This window comes from Eschrichtius robustus, chromosome 5, assembly GCF_028021215.1.
Source record: "Eschrichtius robustus isolate mEscRob2 chromosome 5, mEscRob2.pri, whole genome shotgun sequence".
In the NCBI taxonomy this organism is placed as follows: Eukaryota; Metazoa; Chordata; class Mammalia; order Artiodactyla; family Eschrichtiidae; genus Eschrichtius; species Eschrichtius robustus.
Window position 1 is genome coordinate 61725940 of NC_090828.1, and position 19474 is coordinate 61745413.

Consider the following 19474-nt stretch of genomic DNA (forward strand, 5'->3'; position numbering starts at 1 on the left):
AAATGCTGGAGAGGGTGTGGAGGAAAGGGAACACTCTTGCACTGTTGGTGGGAATGTAAATTGATACAGCCACTATGGAGAACGGTATGGAGGTTCCTGAAAAAACTACAAATAGAACTACCATACGACCCAGCAATCCCAATACTGGGCATATACCCTGAGAAAACCATAGGTCAAAAAGAGTCATGTACCAAAATGTTCATTGCAGCTCTATTTACAATAGCCATGACATGGAAGCAACCTAAATGTCCATCGACAGATGAATGGATAAAGAAGATGTGGCACATATATACAATGGAATATTACTCAGCCATAAAAAGAAATGAAATGGAGGTATTTGTAATGAGGTGGATGGAGTTAGAGTCTGTCATACAGAGTGAAGTAAGTCAGAAAGAGAAAAACAAATACAGTATGCTAACACATATATACGGAATCTAAGGAAAAAAAAAAAAAGGCCATGAAGAACCTAGGGGCAAGACGGGAATAAAGACACAGACCTACTAGAGAATGGACTTGAGGATATGGGGAGGGGGTGGGGTGAGATGTGACAGGGTAAGAGAGTGTCATGGACATATATACACTACCAAATGTAAAATAGATAACTAGTGGGAAGCAGCCGCATAGCACAGGGAGATCAGCTCGGTGCTTTGTGACCACCTAGAGGGGTGGGATGGGGAGGGTAGGAGGGAGGGAGATGCAAGAGGGAAGAGAAATGGGAACATATTGTATATGTATAACTGATTCACTTTGTTATAAAGCAGAAGCTAACACACCATTGTAAGGGAATTATACTTCAATAAGGATGTTAAAAAAAAAAAAAAAACTAAAAAAAAAAAAAAAGGAATGAAACTATTGATACACACAACAACATGAATGAATTTCAAAATAATTATGCTGAGTGAAAGAAGCTAGAAATAAAGAGTATGTACTTTACTTTTACTGTACTAGAAAATGCAAACTAATCTATAGAGGCCGACAACAGATCAGTGGTTGTTAGTGAAGCAGGAGCGGGGTGTGGCGAGAAGGGGAGGGGTGGAAGGGAGGGATCACAAAGGTGCACAAGAAAACTTGAGAGTGATGGATATATTCATTAACTTGGCTGTGGTGATGTTTTCATGCATATTACATTTGTCAAAATGTATCGAATCATATACTTTAAATATATGCTGTATGTCAGTTATACCTCAATAAAGCCATTAAAAAATATGGTTACATCCATACATTGGAAAACAATGTAGCAGTTAATAAAAATAAGAGAGATCCATGTGTATTGATATCAAGAGATGGCTATGGTATGTCATTAAACAAAAAGAGCAAGTTGCAGAAAAGTATCTCTAGTATGGCCTCGTTTTTATTAAGGAATTTCTATACGTGTGCTACAGTATATACATATCTTTGTTTTTATAAACACAGAGAAATGTCTGGAAAGGTCCACATCGTACTGATAACAGTGTTTCTCTCAGGGATGGACATGGGGATAAGAAGTAGGGTAGAGATGAAACTTCGTATTTTATAAGCACTAGTATTATTTGAATTTTGATTTTTTTAAAAGAATGCCCCCCATGTACATATTCCCATCTTACTGTCTATCTGATAAAGTCTTTGTTCTTTAATAATCAATTACAACTCCTCATCTTCCTAACAGTTTTGAGTTCTACCAAATCTTCTTCATTTTCGTGTCCCCAGTTCACAGCCCAGTGCCTAATATATATAGGTTGTCAATAAATGTCTAATGAGAGAAGTAAATATTGTTTTTTTTTCCAGCAGCTGTGACCTCTATTCCCTTGTATGCAGAAGTGGGAAGGCATTGGTTCTTTCTGTGTGTCTTTTGTAAGTCATTCATTCCTAAGTAAGAAACTGATTTACTAATAAAAATAATCAACTGAAATATTTATTATGGCCAAAAAAGATAAGTGGAAAGCCAGGACTCAGAAATATAAATTAGTGTCAATAGTAGAAAAGATTTAATTGAAGTTAGTTCAATTATTCTCTGATTTACCTATAACAACTATATTTTACAATTTCTTCCAATTGTAATTGGAAGTGTTTTTTTCTTTCTTATTCTCTGATTTACCTATAACAACTATATTTTACAATTTCTTCCAATTGTAATTGGAAGTGTTTTTTTCTTTCTTAACTGGTACAGAAAATAATGGTGTCTTAGATTTGATGAAATAGGATAATTATAATTTCAAAGTATGTAGTCTTAATTGTACACTGTTTTGAGAACTATTACATTTATTTTACTAATACAAAAACTAAGAGACATAGATAATATAAATTATTTTCCACTGCCATACATCAAGGTTAACATTTGAATATTTGTTATATTGTTAGAGAAGCATGAAAACCTCTTTTTATATGGATAAATAGGCAACAGACATAAAAGATTGACCCAGAAGGAAGTACCTGTGAACATATGGGAAAATATACAACAGTAAAAGAAATACAAATCAAAACAATTTGGTACCTTTTTAGAGCTACTTAAAATAACACCAGAAAAGAAAGAAAAAGAGAGAGAAATTTAAGATAACACCCTATCCTGGTAGCATTGTAAGTTAATACAATCTGGTTATATTTCTGTTTATTTTTTGTCTCATCTGTTCTTTTATTTTTCCCTACTGGCTTTTTGGCTATACATCTTTCGATTATTTTTTGTATGTTATTTTAGAGCAATAGTTTCAAACATTTTGGTCTTAGGACCCCTGTACACTGTTAAATCATTGGGGACCCCAAAGACCTTTTGTTTATGTGGATTATATCTATTGATATGTTCCATATTAGAGATTGAAACTGAACATTAAAATATTAATTCATTTTAAAACAACAATAATAAACTCATTACATGTTAACATAAATTACATATTTTCATGAAAATATCTATTTGCTCCCAAAAAATATAGTGCAAGGAGTGCATTGTTTTAAATGTTTGTCTCTTTAATGTCTGGCTTAATGGAAAAAGCTGGATTCTCATATGTGCTTCTTCATTTAATCTTTTGTGTAATGTTGTTTAGGTTGAATTATATGAAGGAAATTTGGCCTCACACAGATATGTACTTGTAAAAGAGAGGAGTTTTATAATAGCGTCTTAAGATAATTTTAGATATTTTTCTTTTTTTTTTTTTTTTGGCTGTGCCCCACATCTTGTGGGATCTTAGTTCCCTGACCTGGGGTTGAACCCTGGCCCTCGGCAGTGAAAGCGCAGGAGTCCTAACCACTGGACCTGGACCACTGGGGAATTCCCCATATTTTTCTTTCCTTTTTTAAAAATATTTATTTATTTATTTATTTTTGGCTGTGTTGGGTCTTTGTTGCTGCACGCGGGCTTTCTCTAATTGCGGCAAGCAGGGGCTACTCTTCATTGTGGTGCGCGGGGGTCTAATTGTGGTGGCTTCTCTTGTTGCAGAGCACGGGCTCTAGGCGCACGGGCTTGCTTCACTAGTTGTGGCTCACAGGCTCTAGAGCGCAGGCTCAGTAGTTGTGGCACACGGACTTAGTTGCTCCGCGGCATGTAGGATCTTCCCAGACCAGGGCCCGAACCTGTGTCTCCTGCATTGGCAGGTGGATTCTTAACCACTGTGCCACCAGGGAAGCCCCCCCATATTTTTCTTGATACTACATTAAATCTCAGCAGCAGCAGTTTCTTAGTTGCAATATGGAATATGAAACCATATCAATGAACTTTTGGTATTGTGCTATATTATAATCCATTGTTACACCTTATACTTTTTTTTTTAATAAATTTATTTATTTTATTTATTTATTTTTGGCTGCGTTGGGTCTTCGTTGCTGTGCGCTGGCTTTCTCTAGTTGCGGTGAGTGGGGACTACTCTCCGTTGCGGTGTGCGGGCTTCTCATTGCTGTGGCTTCTCTTGTTGTGGAGCATGGGCTCTAGGCGCGCGGGCTGCAGTAGTTGTAGCTCATGGGCTCTAGGGCGCAGGCTCAGTAGTTGTGGTGCACGGACTTAGTTGCTCCGCGGCATGTGGGATCTTCCCGGACCAGGGCTCAAACCTGTGCCCCCTGAACTGGCAGGCAGATTCTTAACCACTTTGCCACCAGGTAAGCCCACACCTTATATTTTGAATTTTTTTTTTTACCTGTGCATCATTTTATGACATCATGTATGGATAATTTGGAAAGTTTAGTTCCCTGTTTTATGTAGATTCAGATGACACATTTCATTATACAATATTCAAAAATCACATTTGTTAATACACCATTATTCCCATCAGGAAAAATCTCTTAAGTATTGGGAGCTATCAAACTCATGGTGGTGGACACAACCTTTCCAAAATCCTAATTTTTGCTTGAAAGCACAAAATTTATCTTTGACAGCAAATACTTTTTCTTTTCTTAAAGTGATAGGCTCATTTTGTTTACTTTTAAGATGCCGAATAGTCAAGTCTGAATAGTTATAGTTTGTCTACAGTTGCTCTTTCAAGTAAAAATAGCATTCCATGAAAAAAGCATATAATTTAGTTCACAATGCAAACAATCATACAAGTACTTTTCTACAAGTCAGTCATCAGACTTCAGTGTGCAGCTTTTTGCATACCTCCCATTTTGTCCCATAGAATATTAAAAATATATTTACTGAAGGGTAATATGTTATCCTCCTCCTTCACATGCTAAAAGTTTTGATTATATGGTGGACATTATGGGTGATATCTTATGTGAAATCTGGATTATGCTGTCTTCCTTTAAAGATGTTGAGTTATTTTTCCGGCAAGTGGTTAAATTATTGCCAAATCTTCTTGGTCAAGTCAGATTTAATTTTAGGTGCTGTTCAGGTGAAATTATTTTGATATTTTCTGAATCTAGCGTGGTTCTTATTCCTATAGCATGGCATTTCTGGGGTCTTAACTGAATACCTGAAGTGTTCAGAGAGGTCTCTCCACTCTGGCTTAGCCAGAACTCCAGTATCTCCAAGCACTGCACTGCACTGCACTGCACTGCACTGCCTATGCAGACTTCAGGGGCCCTCCCCTTTGTCCAACCCCCTCTTGTTCAGTATTCTGCTGCACAAAGTCTCACCATCTCAGCAGCTCTGAATCTTGATTTCTGCCTTCTCAACTCACAAAACTGCCACTCAGTGAGTCAGCCAGGCTCTGCTTGGGCTCTAACTCTGCACCATAGTCTAGAACATGTCCCAGACAGAAAGCCAGGGTAAATGTGGGAGCTGACCTTTTGTGTTTCTCTTCTTTTAAGGATCACAGTCCTGTGCTGTCTGAAGTGTAGTGCAGTGCCTAAAAGCAATTGCTTTATATACTATTTTATTCAGTTTTATTATTGTTTATAGCAGAAGGATAAGCCTATTTCTAGGTACTCTGTCATGGCGCAAATCACAAGTCCTATACAGCAGTTTTAAGCCATAATTATGAAGATTTTGTAGCTATGTAGAAGAGTGTTTTTGTGTGTGTGTGTGTATCCATAAATACAGGAAGAGAACTTGAAAAATTAAGAACTGTTAATTGATTAGGATATTTAAACGAAAGGTAAGACTTTTTCTTTTTAAATTTTTCTATTAATATAATTGTAACTATGTAATAAAATGACTTTGTTATGGAATTAAAGATTACTGAAATAGTTTTAAGGTGAAACTAATAAACTTTATTTCTTCCTTTTACCTAACAATATTTTATTTTTAATTCACTAGGCACCTAATACATTTGTTAAATTTGTCTTTAAATTTTGTTCTATAATGACACTTTTTCATACACAGTAAATGACCAGGACAGAAAAACATTTTATCTGCATAGCTTACACTGGGTACTTTGGTTTATATCTGATTGTTAAAAATTATAATAGGAAGTGACACCACATTCAGCAGTTTTCTATAAGTAGGAACCTCAAAAACATTAGTACCCAAGCTAAATGATTGGGGAGAGAGTGTGTGTGTTTTAACTTTCCAAACCAAACCAAATGCATGATTATTTAGACTGTTATTGCCATCAACTGAAAGCTAAAGTAAGGAATCATCATTCAGTTGCACTATACATGTAGAAGGAATATGAAATCACACACACACATGCACACATATGAACTGAAGTCATAGGACTCATGGCCACTCCAAAATTACGACTTAATTCTACTAGCCTTGGTGTGAAAATTTCTTACTAAAAATCCTATCTTTTATTTTTAAGATTTCTTTTTCTCAAATTCAAGTTTTCAGGAAAAATATTCAGCATATTTTATATTTTCTTCTCAATTCTCTTTTTTTAAGAAAACATATATTCTTTTTGATTATAAAGATTGCTGGGTTTTCCCCCAAGAAGGATAACATAAAGTTTTAATGACCATTGTTATATGTCTTAAACATGCAGTATAGTTTTTTTATAAATATGGTTTTTAAAAAGATTATCTCTAGTTGAAGCAGCTTTACAATATTAAGGAAATTTTAAGGCAGTTACTCTTAATTCCACTATTCTACTATAATTGTTTTTATTTCACCCAGTGTGCATATTACTTTATATAGTTGTGATTATAATACATGTACAGTTTGGGGATCTGTTGTTTTAACCTCATGCTATTTCATATATACTTTTCCATGTTGTTGCATAAACTTCATATCTATCATTTTAAATGTCTGTATAATATTCCTTTGAGTTACCATACTTTTTCCATTATCCTATCACTAAGGTTGTTTCCAGTTTTTTGCTATTATATTTGGTATTCCAGTAAATACTGTTGTACAGATACTTCTCTGTACAGAACTTCTCTGGGTTTTTTTTAGTGGCTTCGTTACAATAAATTCCCAGAGTATAATTTGCAAGTCAAACAGTATGAACCATTTTCTTCCTTCAGTAGTGGTGGTGGTGGTAGTGGTGGTGGTTGTTAAATACCTGATTACTTTCAGTTTGTTTGTTAGTTGTCTCTATGCTTAAATTCTATTGTAATTGTATTTGTTACTTATAAACCTGAATGATTATTATTGCTGTCTGTTGGGTTTGGGTATACATGAATCAGACTCTTCTAATATAAGAACCTCCATAAAGCAGCTGGTCTGGAGGAAGTCCCCATAAATACAGTAGAAACATTTTATAGGTTTCTATGGGGATTCTGTAACTATATAGTGGAAAGTCTGTTCTCTTGGGGCTAAGGGTATAATATCCCCCTCACCTAGCAGTTAAGAAAATGAAGCAACATAAAAAACAGTGTAAGGAAGTTAGAGCAATTTAAGAAATAACTAAATCTATTAAATACTCAGAAAGAAGCAAGTTAAACTAACAGTTTAAAACAAATGCGTAAGGCTGAAAACCATATACGCTCTCTTTGTCTCAGAGCTTGATTTTTTTACAGGGAAATGGACTGTTCTATTTTCCTTCTTATATTTTTTAGAAATTCATAGATGAGAAACTTGTGCCCAGCCTTAGTAATACTATTTTTTCAATAAGTGATTTATTGCCTTTAACGTCATAACTGTCATATAATAATATTCTCTATATATTTATAGGTACAGAATATAAAATGTAGTTATCAGCTCCAAGTTATGTATGTGATTGCTCACATATATTAAGTCAAAGCAAAAATTTGTTCTAATCTCATTCATTAAAGCAAGTGATAAAGCTGTTTAGTGATTATTTGGGTTGTAAATGATTGGGTTTTATTTGAAATAACAGTGGTTAAATTTTCATCTGTGAAACTCTGATTTTTACATTATCATATACTTTTCCTGGGAACTTCACTATACCAGTTTTGATCCTTCTTAAATGTAATTTCTCACCTTTCAGTGGTGTATTTATAACCAGGTCACTGGAATATACCCTCTCATATCTGATTGCATAAACATGACTTAAAATAGTACCGAGCTTATCATCATTCCACCCAAAGCAACTCCTTATTCTGTCAGTGTTGCCCCCACTTTCATCAGTACTCAGTTTTAATACCTTGGAATCATTCCTGACTCTCATTCTTCTCCCTTCAATATCTAGTTAATCTCCAGGTTATAACTATAGTTTTCTTTCAGTGTCTCTCCCTCTACTCTGCCTTTCTGTTTCCCATTGCCACCACCTTAGCGCTGGGACTCATTACTCCTAGACTACTGCAACAGACTTGAATTTTGGGTGTGTGATTTCTTTATTGTTAAGAAAAATGGTTTATTCCAGGAAACTACATCACCTACTTATAGTCTTACCTATTGCAAAAAAAGAAACATAGTCTTTATAAAAACAAAACAAAACAAAAATCACCTTTTTTCTATAAAGATGTTGCTTCTATTCCAAGAAAGATATTTTGGTGGCAGGAAATAATATTCTTTCACATAGAGTAAATTCTGAAACTGAAAATACTTATAGAAAGTGCCAGATCTTAGAAAGATGACCTTCTTATACGCTATATCAAGTAGTCTATCATTTAAACATAAATGAATCCATATACAGAAATTAAGGCAGCTAATAAGAATAGTACAAAAGGAGTATGAAATAACTATTAAAGAATTCCCTGTTCATAAATTAACAGAAAAGCAAATAAATTTAGCCTTAGAATGAAACACAGCAAACCATACCAGCACCCAGATAAACATGCACCATGGTGCTCCTGGGACACCACTTAAGCAGTTATCTCCAGAAGGTGGCTGGGGCTTGCAACACACCCAGAGTTAGAAGAACTGTAGGCGCTCCCGGGTTGCACCGGCACTGTCACAAGGAACATCTGACACAAAACGTATTCATTGGCCTTGGAATTTGTTTGTGTCATTTGCCTTTGACTAAGCTAGAATGAAAGAGTTATCCCTTGTCACTCTTTTTCTGCCTTCTTCAGTTATAAAGCATGTTTTATAATCTTCATTTTTTGAAAGGGATCACATGCAGTGGTCAAAAGAAGAAGAAGAAGCAGCCAGAAAAAAAGTAGAGGAAAACTCAGCTGTGCGAGTCCTTCTGGAAGAACAAGGTAAAGCAACTACATGTTGTATCTTCTGGAGCCTGGCTTTCCTGTTTGCCCTTCCACTGATTCAGTTCACACCTCAGTCTCTTTTCCTCCTAATCGTGCCACTACTTTAGAGAGTTCTTAGCTTCTACCTTTGCTAATCTACTTGTTCCTTTGGGAGAATTCCCAGTTATTCCAGTGTAGTGGAACCAAAGTTAAAGAAATAAATTATGTATTCACCCTATAAGTATAATCTCTTTCGATAGTCATATTATTGCTTTCTCTGGGAGATACATAAGGGTGGCATTTCAAACAAGATATGAAAACATAATTTAAAAATTTTCCTTTGGTTATGCATCTTTTAGTATGCTGTTGTGCACTTGACCTGCTAGGAATATTCAACAGATTAAAAAACTTTGAGCAAAGAAGGTAAAGTCATATCAAAATGTTTCTGGTCTTTTATTGAACATAAAGTTTCAATAAGGATTTGAGGTACTTTTCTTGGAGGCCTTTGATATTTAGAGTTTAATTTAGGTAAGGCCTTGCCAACCTTCAAAAATGGCTTCTAAAGTATTGGCCTATGCTACAATTACAAAACCAGAAAATAACAAGTGTGGGTGAAGATGCGTAGAAATGAAACCCTTATATGCACTGTTAGAGTAATTACAAAATGGTACAACCTCTACTGAAAACAGTATGGACGTTCCTCCAAAAATTAAAAATGGAACTACCATATCATCTAGCAGTCCCATCTCTGGATATATAGCCAAAAGAATTGAAAGGGTCTTGAAGAAATATTTGCACACCCATTTTCATAGCAACACAATTCACCATAGCACAAGGTAGAAGCAACCCAAATGTCCAACAGATAAATTGATAAACAAAATGTGGTCTCTTCATATGGAATATTATTCAGCCATAAAAAGAAATGGAATCCCTGTCACATGCTATCATCTGGATGAACCTTGAGGACATTATGTTTAATGAAATAAGCCAGTCACAAAAAGACAAATACTTTATGATTCCACTTATATGAGGTACCTAAAGTAGTCAGATTCATAGAAACAGAAATTAGAATGGTGGTTAGCAAGGGCTGAGGGGAGCGGGGAGAAACACAGAGCTGTTTTTTAATGGGTATAGGGTTTCAGATTTGCAGGATGAAAAAGTTCTGGACATCTGTTTCACAACAATGTAAATATACTTAACACTACTGGGCTCTTCACTTAAAAATGGTTAAGATGGTAAATGTTATGTGTTTTTTACCACAAATTTTCTTTTAAAAAGCACACTAAAAAAAAATTTGGCCTCTGTCCTTCTCAATGCATACCTGGGAACCGACAGGCAGTTGGCCCAACACTTACACTCTCTAGAGAGGATTTTCCTACCTTTTTTTCTTAAATGATTTCTCCTTTAAAACAGGTTGATTTTTTTTTCTTTAAAAAAAACAAAAACAGCTTATTGAAGTACCAGATACCCATAGAAATTAACACAATTCATAAATAAGTTTTCATAAAACTCAGTGAATTTTCCCAATACCCACTTTAAGAAACAGAATATTACCAGTAACCCAGAAACTTCCTCATGCTCTGTCCCAATTACTTTCCCAAACCCCTAAGGCTCTACAAACAGCAACCACTATTCTGGCTTCTAATACCATAGGTTAGTTTTGCCAGAACAACTTGGTTCTGGTCATCATCATTTCTCAATCACTCATGTAGCACTGTCAGTGTACCTGTTAGATAGAATGAAAGGCAGTAAACTATGGCCAGGGGCCAAATCCAGCCCACTGCCTATTTTTATAAATAAAGATTTATTGGAACACATACTCATTTGTTAACATTGTCCATGGCTGCTTTTGAGCTATATCTACAGAGTTGAGTAGTTGCAACAGGGACCTTAGGTAGCCCACACAGACTACTTACTGTCTGGCCCTTTACAGAAAAAGTTTGCCAACCCCTGAGATAGAATTTTGTTTCCAGATTGATCAGCTGTCCTGAAACTCCCCAGAGAAAGATGTTTGCATTCCTCTGTGCAAGCCAAGCGTAGTGAAAAGCACTAATCCCACTGGTAGTTAACTATTGTTCTGGTGACTTTAGTCCACACTTGAGGCTAAGGTTTGAAGCAAAGGTAGCTGTTGAAACTTGAGCTAATGAGACAGCCCTCATGAGCTGCCCTTTGCCAGTGAAGGGGGCAGTGTGGCCCTGTCTTATGCTCTGGCATCATTTGTTATCCCTCAGAGCTAGTTTTCCTTCCTTACTGTAAGCATGAATATGTCCTGGAGGATAGACAAGAAAGAAGAGCACCTGGTCCACAGGAGAACCATTCTATTTTTATGAGCACCAGCCATGCAGTCCCAGAGTGGGATGTGGCCAGGGAGCGCTGGGGCTGGATTTGAGAGTGCATACCGGTGGCAGTTCTGCTCCCAGATCAGCCCGCACTGCATTCCTTTGCAGGAACTCCGTCACACTGTTTCTGAGGAAGTATAATTCTGCTTCTTTGCCAGCAGCTGCACAGACATATTTTCCACATTACTCAAGCTTCTGCTAGCGGCCACCTGGATGTGACAGAGAGAGTCAAGCCTGAACAGAATTAAAAGATATCAGTCATCTTAATTCTTTTCCAGGAAGTTAAAAATGATCCACAGTATATTTCCTGAGAATATGAAAAACCAAGGATTTTTTTTTTTTTATTCATGCTCTTTTGAGTATTTCTGTTTAGAACATAAATAGATGAGCAGTGCTGATAATGTTCCCTTAAAGGGCTCTGTACGTGGCTGCCTATTTTGGCCTATTTATGTTAACAATGAACTTGAGTGAAGCTAATGAGAAGGTTATTTTCAGGCCTTGGAAACCACAGTAAAGGAAAATGACAGTTCCCACAGAACCGTAATGTGACTGAAATAGAAAGGTGGTGACTGGCCTCTCTCTATAGAAGCGGGAAAAGCAGGCTGGAGAGGGCTGATGGTACTGCTTTGAAGCATTTGGTTTGCTTATTAGCATGTGCAGTCTGTTTCTGAGCAAGTTTTCTGGCTGCCGTGGAGACACAAAACGAAAGAGTTCATTTTAAAATGACTCAAAGTGATGAAGGCTTCCGCTGGGACCCCTCTGCGTCCTCCCTTCCTACCTCCCCCCACCCCCCCACTCAGTGCAGTGGACTTCACGCATGTCAGAGAACTGCTACAAGGAGAGGAACACACCCAATGAGGATGACCCTTACATCACACTTAAGCAAGGTTGCACAGAGCAGCAGTTGAGCATGGCAAAGAAAGAAAACTTCTGTCCTGAGGAACTGTGTTGAGTGACGGGACATTACAGTGAGAGTAAATACCTACCCAGACACCCAGTCCAGTCTCCACCAGGGATCATCGACCTGCTAGTCTGCAGAAGCCTAGGTGAGGCTTCTAATTGGAAATCTAATGTCTCTGATGAATATGGGTCAAGGTGAATAGATCCGTTTAAAAGCTGTATTCCCAAACGTTGTGAAAACCCAAAGGAAGCTGTGACCCGGTTCTTCTCCCACTGCCCCTGTTAATCACCATCTCGTCTTATCCAGGAGGGTCCTAAGTCTTTGAAAGAGCCAGTTTTCTCCCATCATAAAGTATTCCATTTGCAGAATAGTATACGGCATGAGCACTGTCTACTGATTTTATCTTACTTATTTTAATGCCACTGGGAGGAAATACTGGTTGTTCTCCCATGCTGGCCAACTCTCTGGCAAGTTTCTTTTGGTCTCTGTGTGTCAGTCTCTCCTGTCACTCCCATTTCCCATTTGTCACCTATTGTCTCAGTCTTTGGTGAGAACTGAAGTCCGGAAACACCCTCACAATTCTGAAAATAAGAACTTATCCATCACAAATAAGACAGTCTTTTGCTGTACAATGGTTGACATATTCATTCCTGTGATTAACATGTAAAGCATCCAGGCTCTCATTAGCAATATTTCTTTCAATTAGATGCCCAGATTGATGAGTTTTAATTCCACATTTCCTTTTGGTAATTTATTTTAAATTTTATAATAGCTCAGATTTCTTTTTAAAGCAGGTTAATTCAGAGAAATGAGAAAGATACATTTGGCAGTTTTTGAGTTAACATGATTATAATTTCCTAAAAACATCTCCAGTGTGTTATATTTCAGCTGGTAATTTAGCAAATGTAATGGGTTTTTTAAAGTTAATAACAAATGCAGCTGCTGTTTTTACTTTAAAATACCCTTGTAAATAACTATCTACCTAGGATGAGTTATCTATGTCAAGGAAAATAGTAAGAGAATTCCACTATACCTTCCTTTGTGAATACCTTACCACTTGAGAGTGTCCTATGTGAGAAAAAAAAATAGAGTAGCTAAAAGTTTTGTGTGCTGATAAATTTAGGGTACTTGTTTGTAGGTCAGCTTTGGTTGGTAATTTCATACACTGCTCTTAGAAGTATACTTTAAATTTCATAACTTTAAGAGTTTTCTTTTATTAGACAATTAACTTTATCAGTGACGTGGAAATTTCCAACTTTGAGAGCTCAGGTGTTTGTGTAATTGCTGTGCAAAAATAGCTTTAAATTGCCTTTTGTTACATTGCAACTTAGAATAAATTTTCATAATTCATATTAATCATATCATATATGTCAGATACATAGACATGGTTTAATTCAATTTCTTAGTTATATTCAGTGTGATTCAGGGTGAATTCTGAATATTTAAGTATGGTTAGTGTGTCATAGTCCTTCTTCCCCTCAGCAGTATTGAATTTAATAAATGAATAATTGAAAAGTTGCTTCATCTGGCTGTGGTTAAACAGATCACTACATCCCTTTTACAGCTGTTGGCAGAGAGCAATTAGCTCTGAATTGGCAACCTTGGAGAGTAAAGGGAAAATTTTCTCCTCCAAGAAAAATTGATCATTAATATACCTGTTTAGAAAATCAGTTGGACAAGATGAAGACAGGGCAGATTTCTCTACACTATATTCTTTTATCATTATTGGCCTGAACTTGAGTTGAGTGAACAGCAAGATTAAACTAAATTTTTCACTCATGGTCAGAAAAGTTGCTCTTCCAATTCCCCTGTTATCACAGATACTCTTGCAGTTCAGGAAATTAAATTATATGCTGGAGGTGTTTACCTTGTCTCATAGCCATAATTATGAGTTTGATTGAGCTTCCGTGGGGTCTCAGAAGCTGTTATACATTACTGGGAACTGTGGAGTTGCCAGCATTGATTGAAGGTACTGCTAAAAGCACAACTTTAAAAAGCAAAAAAAAAAAAAGTTCCAGCTCATTAGCCTTTATCCCAGCCTATCCTGTTTTGTTTCTGTTTTGTTGCTGTCCCACAAACCCATCCATTCTCATAGAGCATTTTATGTTCCTGTTGCTCATCATAATTTCATCATACAATCTTGCATAGTTTATTTTTTATATAATTCAAATGGGGTTTAATTAAGTCTGTTTTTCTGATCTGTCTTTATGTAGGTTCACTCCAATCAGCATTATTTTTACTATTTGGTTATACTGATTATAAGTCATACTGAGGTTTTAATTTCAGCTTGATGCTTCATAATGAGAGGAAAGTACAAAATCAGATAAACATTATTTTCAGAGATATTTTGGAGGGGGTTAATCTTGATTTTGTGTTAGGAAGGCAGTATAGTATAATGGTTAAGAGCATAAAGTCTGATAGAATTGGTTCATGTCCTGGCTCTGCTGGGTGACCTTGGGCAAATTTTTTTATCCCCTCTGACCTTGAACTTCTTTATCTGTAAATCGGAAGAACATGTCTATCTGAGAGGTATTATTAGGATTAAATGGGAAAAAAAATCCAAGTAACATGTGACATAGTGCCTGGCACAAACACGTAGTATGTACTATTGTGCTGCTGTTATTGGTACAATGATTTATGTGATGTTTGGTTTTTTCCTCCTAATTCCTGAGTGGGAAATACTTGAAAGAGGCTTGAAAGCGTATATATTAGCAGACCTTGACCATCATCTTTTAATAGTACTCAGATCCTTTTTAAAGATTGGATAAGCTAGGGTTGAATTTAGGTGCTTGGTATATTTGGTACCTGAAGCAGATTCTAGTCACCTCACTGCGGATTCATTTTCTTTATAAACTGTAGAAATTAAACAGTAGTACAGGCTCATATTTATGACAGCAATCTGATCCAAGATTTTGCAGTTTGTAAAACTGAATGTTTAATGTTCTTCATAAATTCATGGGATTTAATAGGAAAGTACATAGACTTTTTAGAGCTTACACATAGAGATACTCTAATTCGGGGGTCCGGCCCGTGGCCTGTTAGGAACCAGGCCGCACAGCAGGAGGTGAGCAGCAGGTGAGCGAGCGAAGCTTCATCTGTTGCTCCCCATCATTCCCCATCGCTCGCATTACCTCCTGAACCATCCCTCCCCCCACCCCCCGACCTCCGTGGAAAAATTGTCTTCCACGAAACTGGTCCCTGGTGCCAAAAAGGTTGGGGGCCGCTGCTCTAATTCAACCCCTCATCAAATGAGGAAACTCTTTGGGCAAGTAGAATGAAGAATTCAACCAAGATTCTTTATCTTCATGTAAGATGTAGATAAAACTTTGCAAAAGAAAGAACTACCTAATAATCGTTAAATTATTACCATCACTCCAAATTTCCATCTGATGGTTATAAATGAATATAAAATAAATTTTAGAGTTGCAGTCAGTGTATAGACCATTCTGTGTGAATATTTTCTCTTAATATTTTTATCCTTTAAATTTTAATTGCTACATAAGATTACTCTGTTTTGACATGCATGGTTTGCTTGGTCATTCCTATGTTGCTGGCTGTTTGAGTTATTTCTACTTTGTCTTATTATAAATAGCACTGCTATGAACATCTTTTCTTTCAAGTTACTCCCCTGCTGTCTATCTCTTCCCCTGCCAATTAATTCCGAGGGGGATATTCCCACAAATTAATCACTTATATTACATTCTAGTTACTTATAGTTAGGTTCAAACTCACTTCACAAGTAACTTGGTATTGGAAACTCAAATGCTAGAGATTTGACTAAATATAGGTCTTCTTAGGTGGGTCACTTTTTATTAAGCAGAAAAATCTTTTACCAACATAGAGTGAGTTACAAAGAGAGTTCTTAAGATAAAAGGAAGAAGAGAAGGTGCGAGAAGACCCTGGGGAAATTTGACGGTTTCCTAATTCCTCCTGAGTCTGATTTTTGGAATGTTGTTTTGTTTTCTTACACAGTATATCAGGTACACTCCAATTTTTAAAAGTAGAGATAGAACTATTTTAAAGATATACAGCATTTTTAGATTAGTGATAAATAGGCTTCCTCCCATTAGTGCAGATGAGAGCATGTTTTGGACTTCAACATCACATAATTCTTTTGTTACAGAGATCTACTTTCATTTCTCAGACCTTAAATACAGATGGGAGTTTCTGTCTTTCTAGCAGTCCTGCTGCCAGATACAATTCAGCCCTGATGGGAAGGAAGTCTTGTGGCCAGATGGGTGGAGATCCATGGTACAAGGCCATAAAGATAAAAGTGGAAAGAAAAGAAAAAATATAAGGGCTTCAGGACAGGGTTCTGTAACAGAGACAAACCTGACTATAGGCAACTGCTTGTTCTGAGGGTAAGGGCTTCTTTAAAATTCTCAAAGAAATGAGTCTGTTCTTTTTAGTTTTAGTTTATTTTTGGAATAGATTGTAATTTCGCATGGATCAAAATTCAAATGAGAATTCTTCCTCAAACTCTGGTCCCCAGCCACTCAGTTCCACTCTTTAGAGGCAACCAGTACTACTAATTATGTGATTATCCTTCCAGAAGTATTCTGCCCATATAGCAGTAAATATGTGTATATACATACATGACTGTTTTTCTGTGTATGTACACACATGAATTTTTTTCTTCTTTTGTTTCTAATAAATAGTTGCATCATATACTTACTGTTCTACATTTTGCTTTCTCACCTAACATTAAGTCTTGAAAATTATTCTATATTAATGGAAGGTTTTTAAATTTTTTTGAAGGCACTTTAGAAATGTCACATGTCTACACTGGGTGAAAGTAATTCCTAACCCAGGGATTAGGTCTGGTATGTAATAGTATCCAAGAAATGTTTCTTGTGTGAGTGAGTGAGAAAGTGAGTGAATTAATGATTATACTAATTTAAGCTGCAGATAGAAAGAGGCAGAAAGCTAAGAATTGCCTGAAGGTCTGAGACTGTTGACCTAACCCTGATGCTGGGACCCAGGGTAATCGAAGGGATGACATCACAAAATGCATATCTCTTTTTAAATTGCATCAGAAATTCTCTTTAAGGCTTCATATTAGGAGATGTCAATAAGAAGAGGTGCCTCTGGAGGTGGGTGAAGAATGGAGTTACGGGATGGCCCCTAGACCCCAGGAGTCAGAACATACGGTCCTGCTTCTGCTGTGACAGGGCTCCAGGACCCGGACAAGTGGGTTCATTTCTCTGTGTGTCCTTTCTTCAAACGTGAAACAAGGGGGTTGGAGTAGATTATTTCAATGGACCGTTCTAGCTCTAAGATTATGTCATTTATTATTCCACAATTTCCTGTTTGATTACCAGTTTGCACAGACATTTGTCATGTTGAAACTGCATTTACAGAGACATAAAAAAATGAGGTATCATTTCTCTAAGATAATAAAGAGCCTTACAGGTTATTGATAAAAATGTGATCATTAAGATTTCAAGATTAGACTGTAGAAAGCAGTGTGCAATGATTATATTCCTCACAAAAATTTATTGGCTAAACTATTGAGACAGAAGCAGACTTACCAGGGTAAGCCCAAATACCCCACACGTTGACACATTTTGTGAGGATTAATACTCTGTAGTTTTAACCTTTAAAAGGTAAAAAAAAGTCAGATAAATAAAAATTATTATAATATTAAAGTTATTCAATAGTAAATATAATTGTTATAAATGAATAGTATATGTAATATATTTAACAGTATTTAATTATTAAATATATTTCGTTATTAAAATAGTAACTAATGATAAATATAATTCATAGTAAAATAAATCTTTTTTCTTCTCTTTATTTTAGTGAAGTATGAGAGTGAAGCTAGTAAATATTGGGACACATTTTATAAGATTCATAAGAATAAGTTTTTCAAAGATCGTAATTGGCTGTTGAGGGAATTTCCTGAAATTCTTCCAGTTGGTCAAAAAACTGAAGAGAAGGTAAAAGAATTATCATGGAATCATGTAAAAGTTCATGCTGCAAATTGTTTCTCAAGAATGCACTGCCCTACTATGCCTGAAGAAAAAAATCATTATAGAGAAAGTTCTGGCTCATCAGATGGTCAAAACAAAGCAGGATCTGATTTTTCCAACCTAGACTCCAAAGAACACAGAAAAGGACCTCTGAAGACTGAATTGTTTCCTGGTAGCAACGCCACTTTCAGAATCCTAGAGGTATGGTACTGCAGGGGCAAAAATTTTTTAATGTACATTCCATACTACTTTAATAATGATCCAGATTTTTTAGGGGGGAAAATGATCAAATCTAACTATTAAATAAGTGTTCATATACTTTTGTGCATAAAAATTATTTAAGGGACTCATATCTTTAATTAGTCAGGTTTTAAGTTTGTGATTTAAATTTTTTTTAATTTGTCTACTTTAATTTCTAACTTGAAGGACATTTTAAATACCAATAAAGTTTTGGCCTTAATTTCTATCTCTTTCTGTTATTACCCACTTTTAGGTGAAATAGAAATAAGTGAAGTATGTAATTTGCTATAATCTGGTGTAGACCTTGATTTTCTATTTTAAAAAATAAACCTTTTCCTTCTGATTGTAAAGATAATATATACTGATTACAGAGAATTTGCTGAAGAGAAAGAATAAAATAATCTACAGTCCCATAAACAAGGGATTTAATTTAACCACTGTTAACATTTAACTGACTTTTTTCTCCTTTTGTTTATACTGTTTTGTATAGTTGAGCTATACTCTACCTGCATTTTGGGGTTTTGCTTTGTTTGTATTGAACATTATAACATAAACGGTTTTCCCTATCTTTAAAAATTCTCTATAAACATTTTCATGGCTGCAAAATACTTTACTATGTGGAATACTATGATTCTACTTACCTGTTTTCACTTGACTGGGCATTTAAATTGTTTTCAGGTTTTCAACAGCAAACATCTTTGGGTATAGACTTTTCTGCATTTTCTTTTATTATTTGGGTTCAATTTACTAGTTCATAATTTATAAAAAAATTTTAATACTGTTAAAATATATTGCCAAATTGCTTTCTAAGAAGTTGTACTAATACCAATTCACAGCAGTGTAGGTCTGTTTCATCACACCCTTACTGATTGGAATATTCTTATTTTAGTGCTTTCTGCTTTGTTAGACAAAAATTATACCTTATTTTAATTTGCATTCCTTTGATTGTTAAATAGGTCATATAGTCCTTCAAACGTTTAGAAGTCATTTGTACTTCTTTTGTGTTCTGTTTATTTCCTTTATTTATCAGATGCTTTTTAAAAAATGAGCTCTGCCCTTTATCATATATAATGCAAATGTTTTTTTCACAGTGTGTTTGTCACCTTTAATTTGGTTTATTTTGGGGGTTGGTATGTAAAAATTTTAAATGTTTC

At 35.7% G+C, this 19474-nt stretch overlaps 1 protein-coding gene across 1 annotated transcript in view; it reads left to right on the top strand.

Annotated features, from left to right (window-relative positions):
• The window catches only part of METTL8 (methyltransferase 8, tRNA N3-cytidine), a 79990-nt gene that overhangs the window by 45228 nt on the left and 15288 nt on the right, over positions 1 to 19474 (top strand). The window contains exons 4-5 of the mRNA XM_068543922.1: positions 8795 to 8886; positions 17911 to 18281. Of these exons, the coding sequence (XP_068400023.1) occupies positions 8795 to 8886; positions 17911 to 18281 (463 nt within the window). The remainder of the gene's footprint in view (positions 1 to 8794; positions 8887 to 17910; positions 18282 to 19474) is intronic.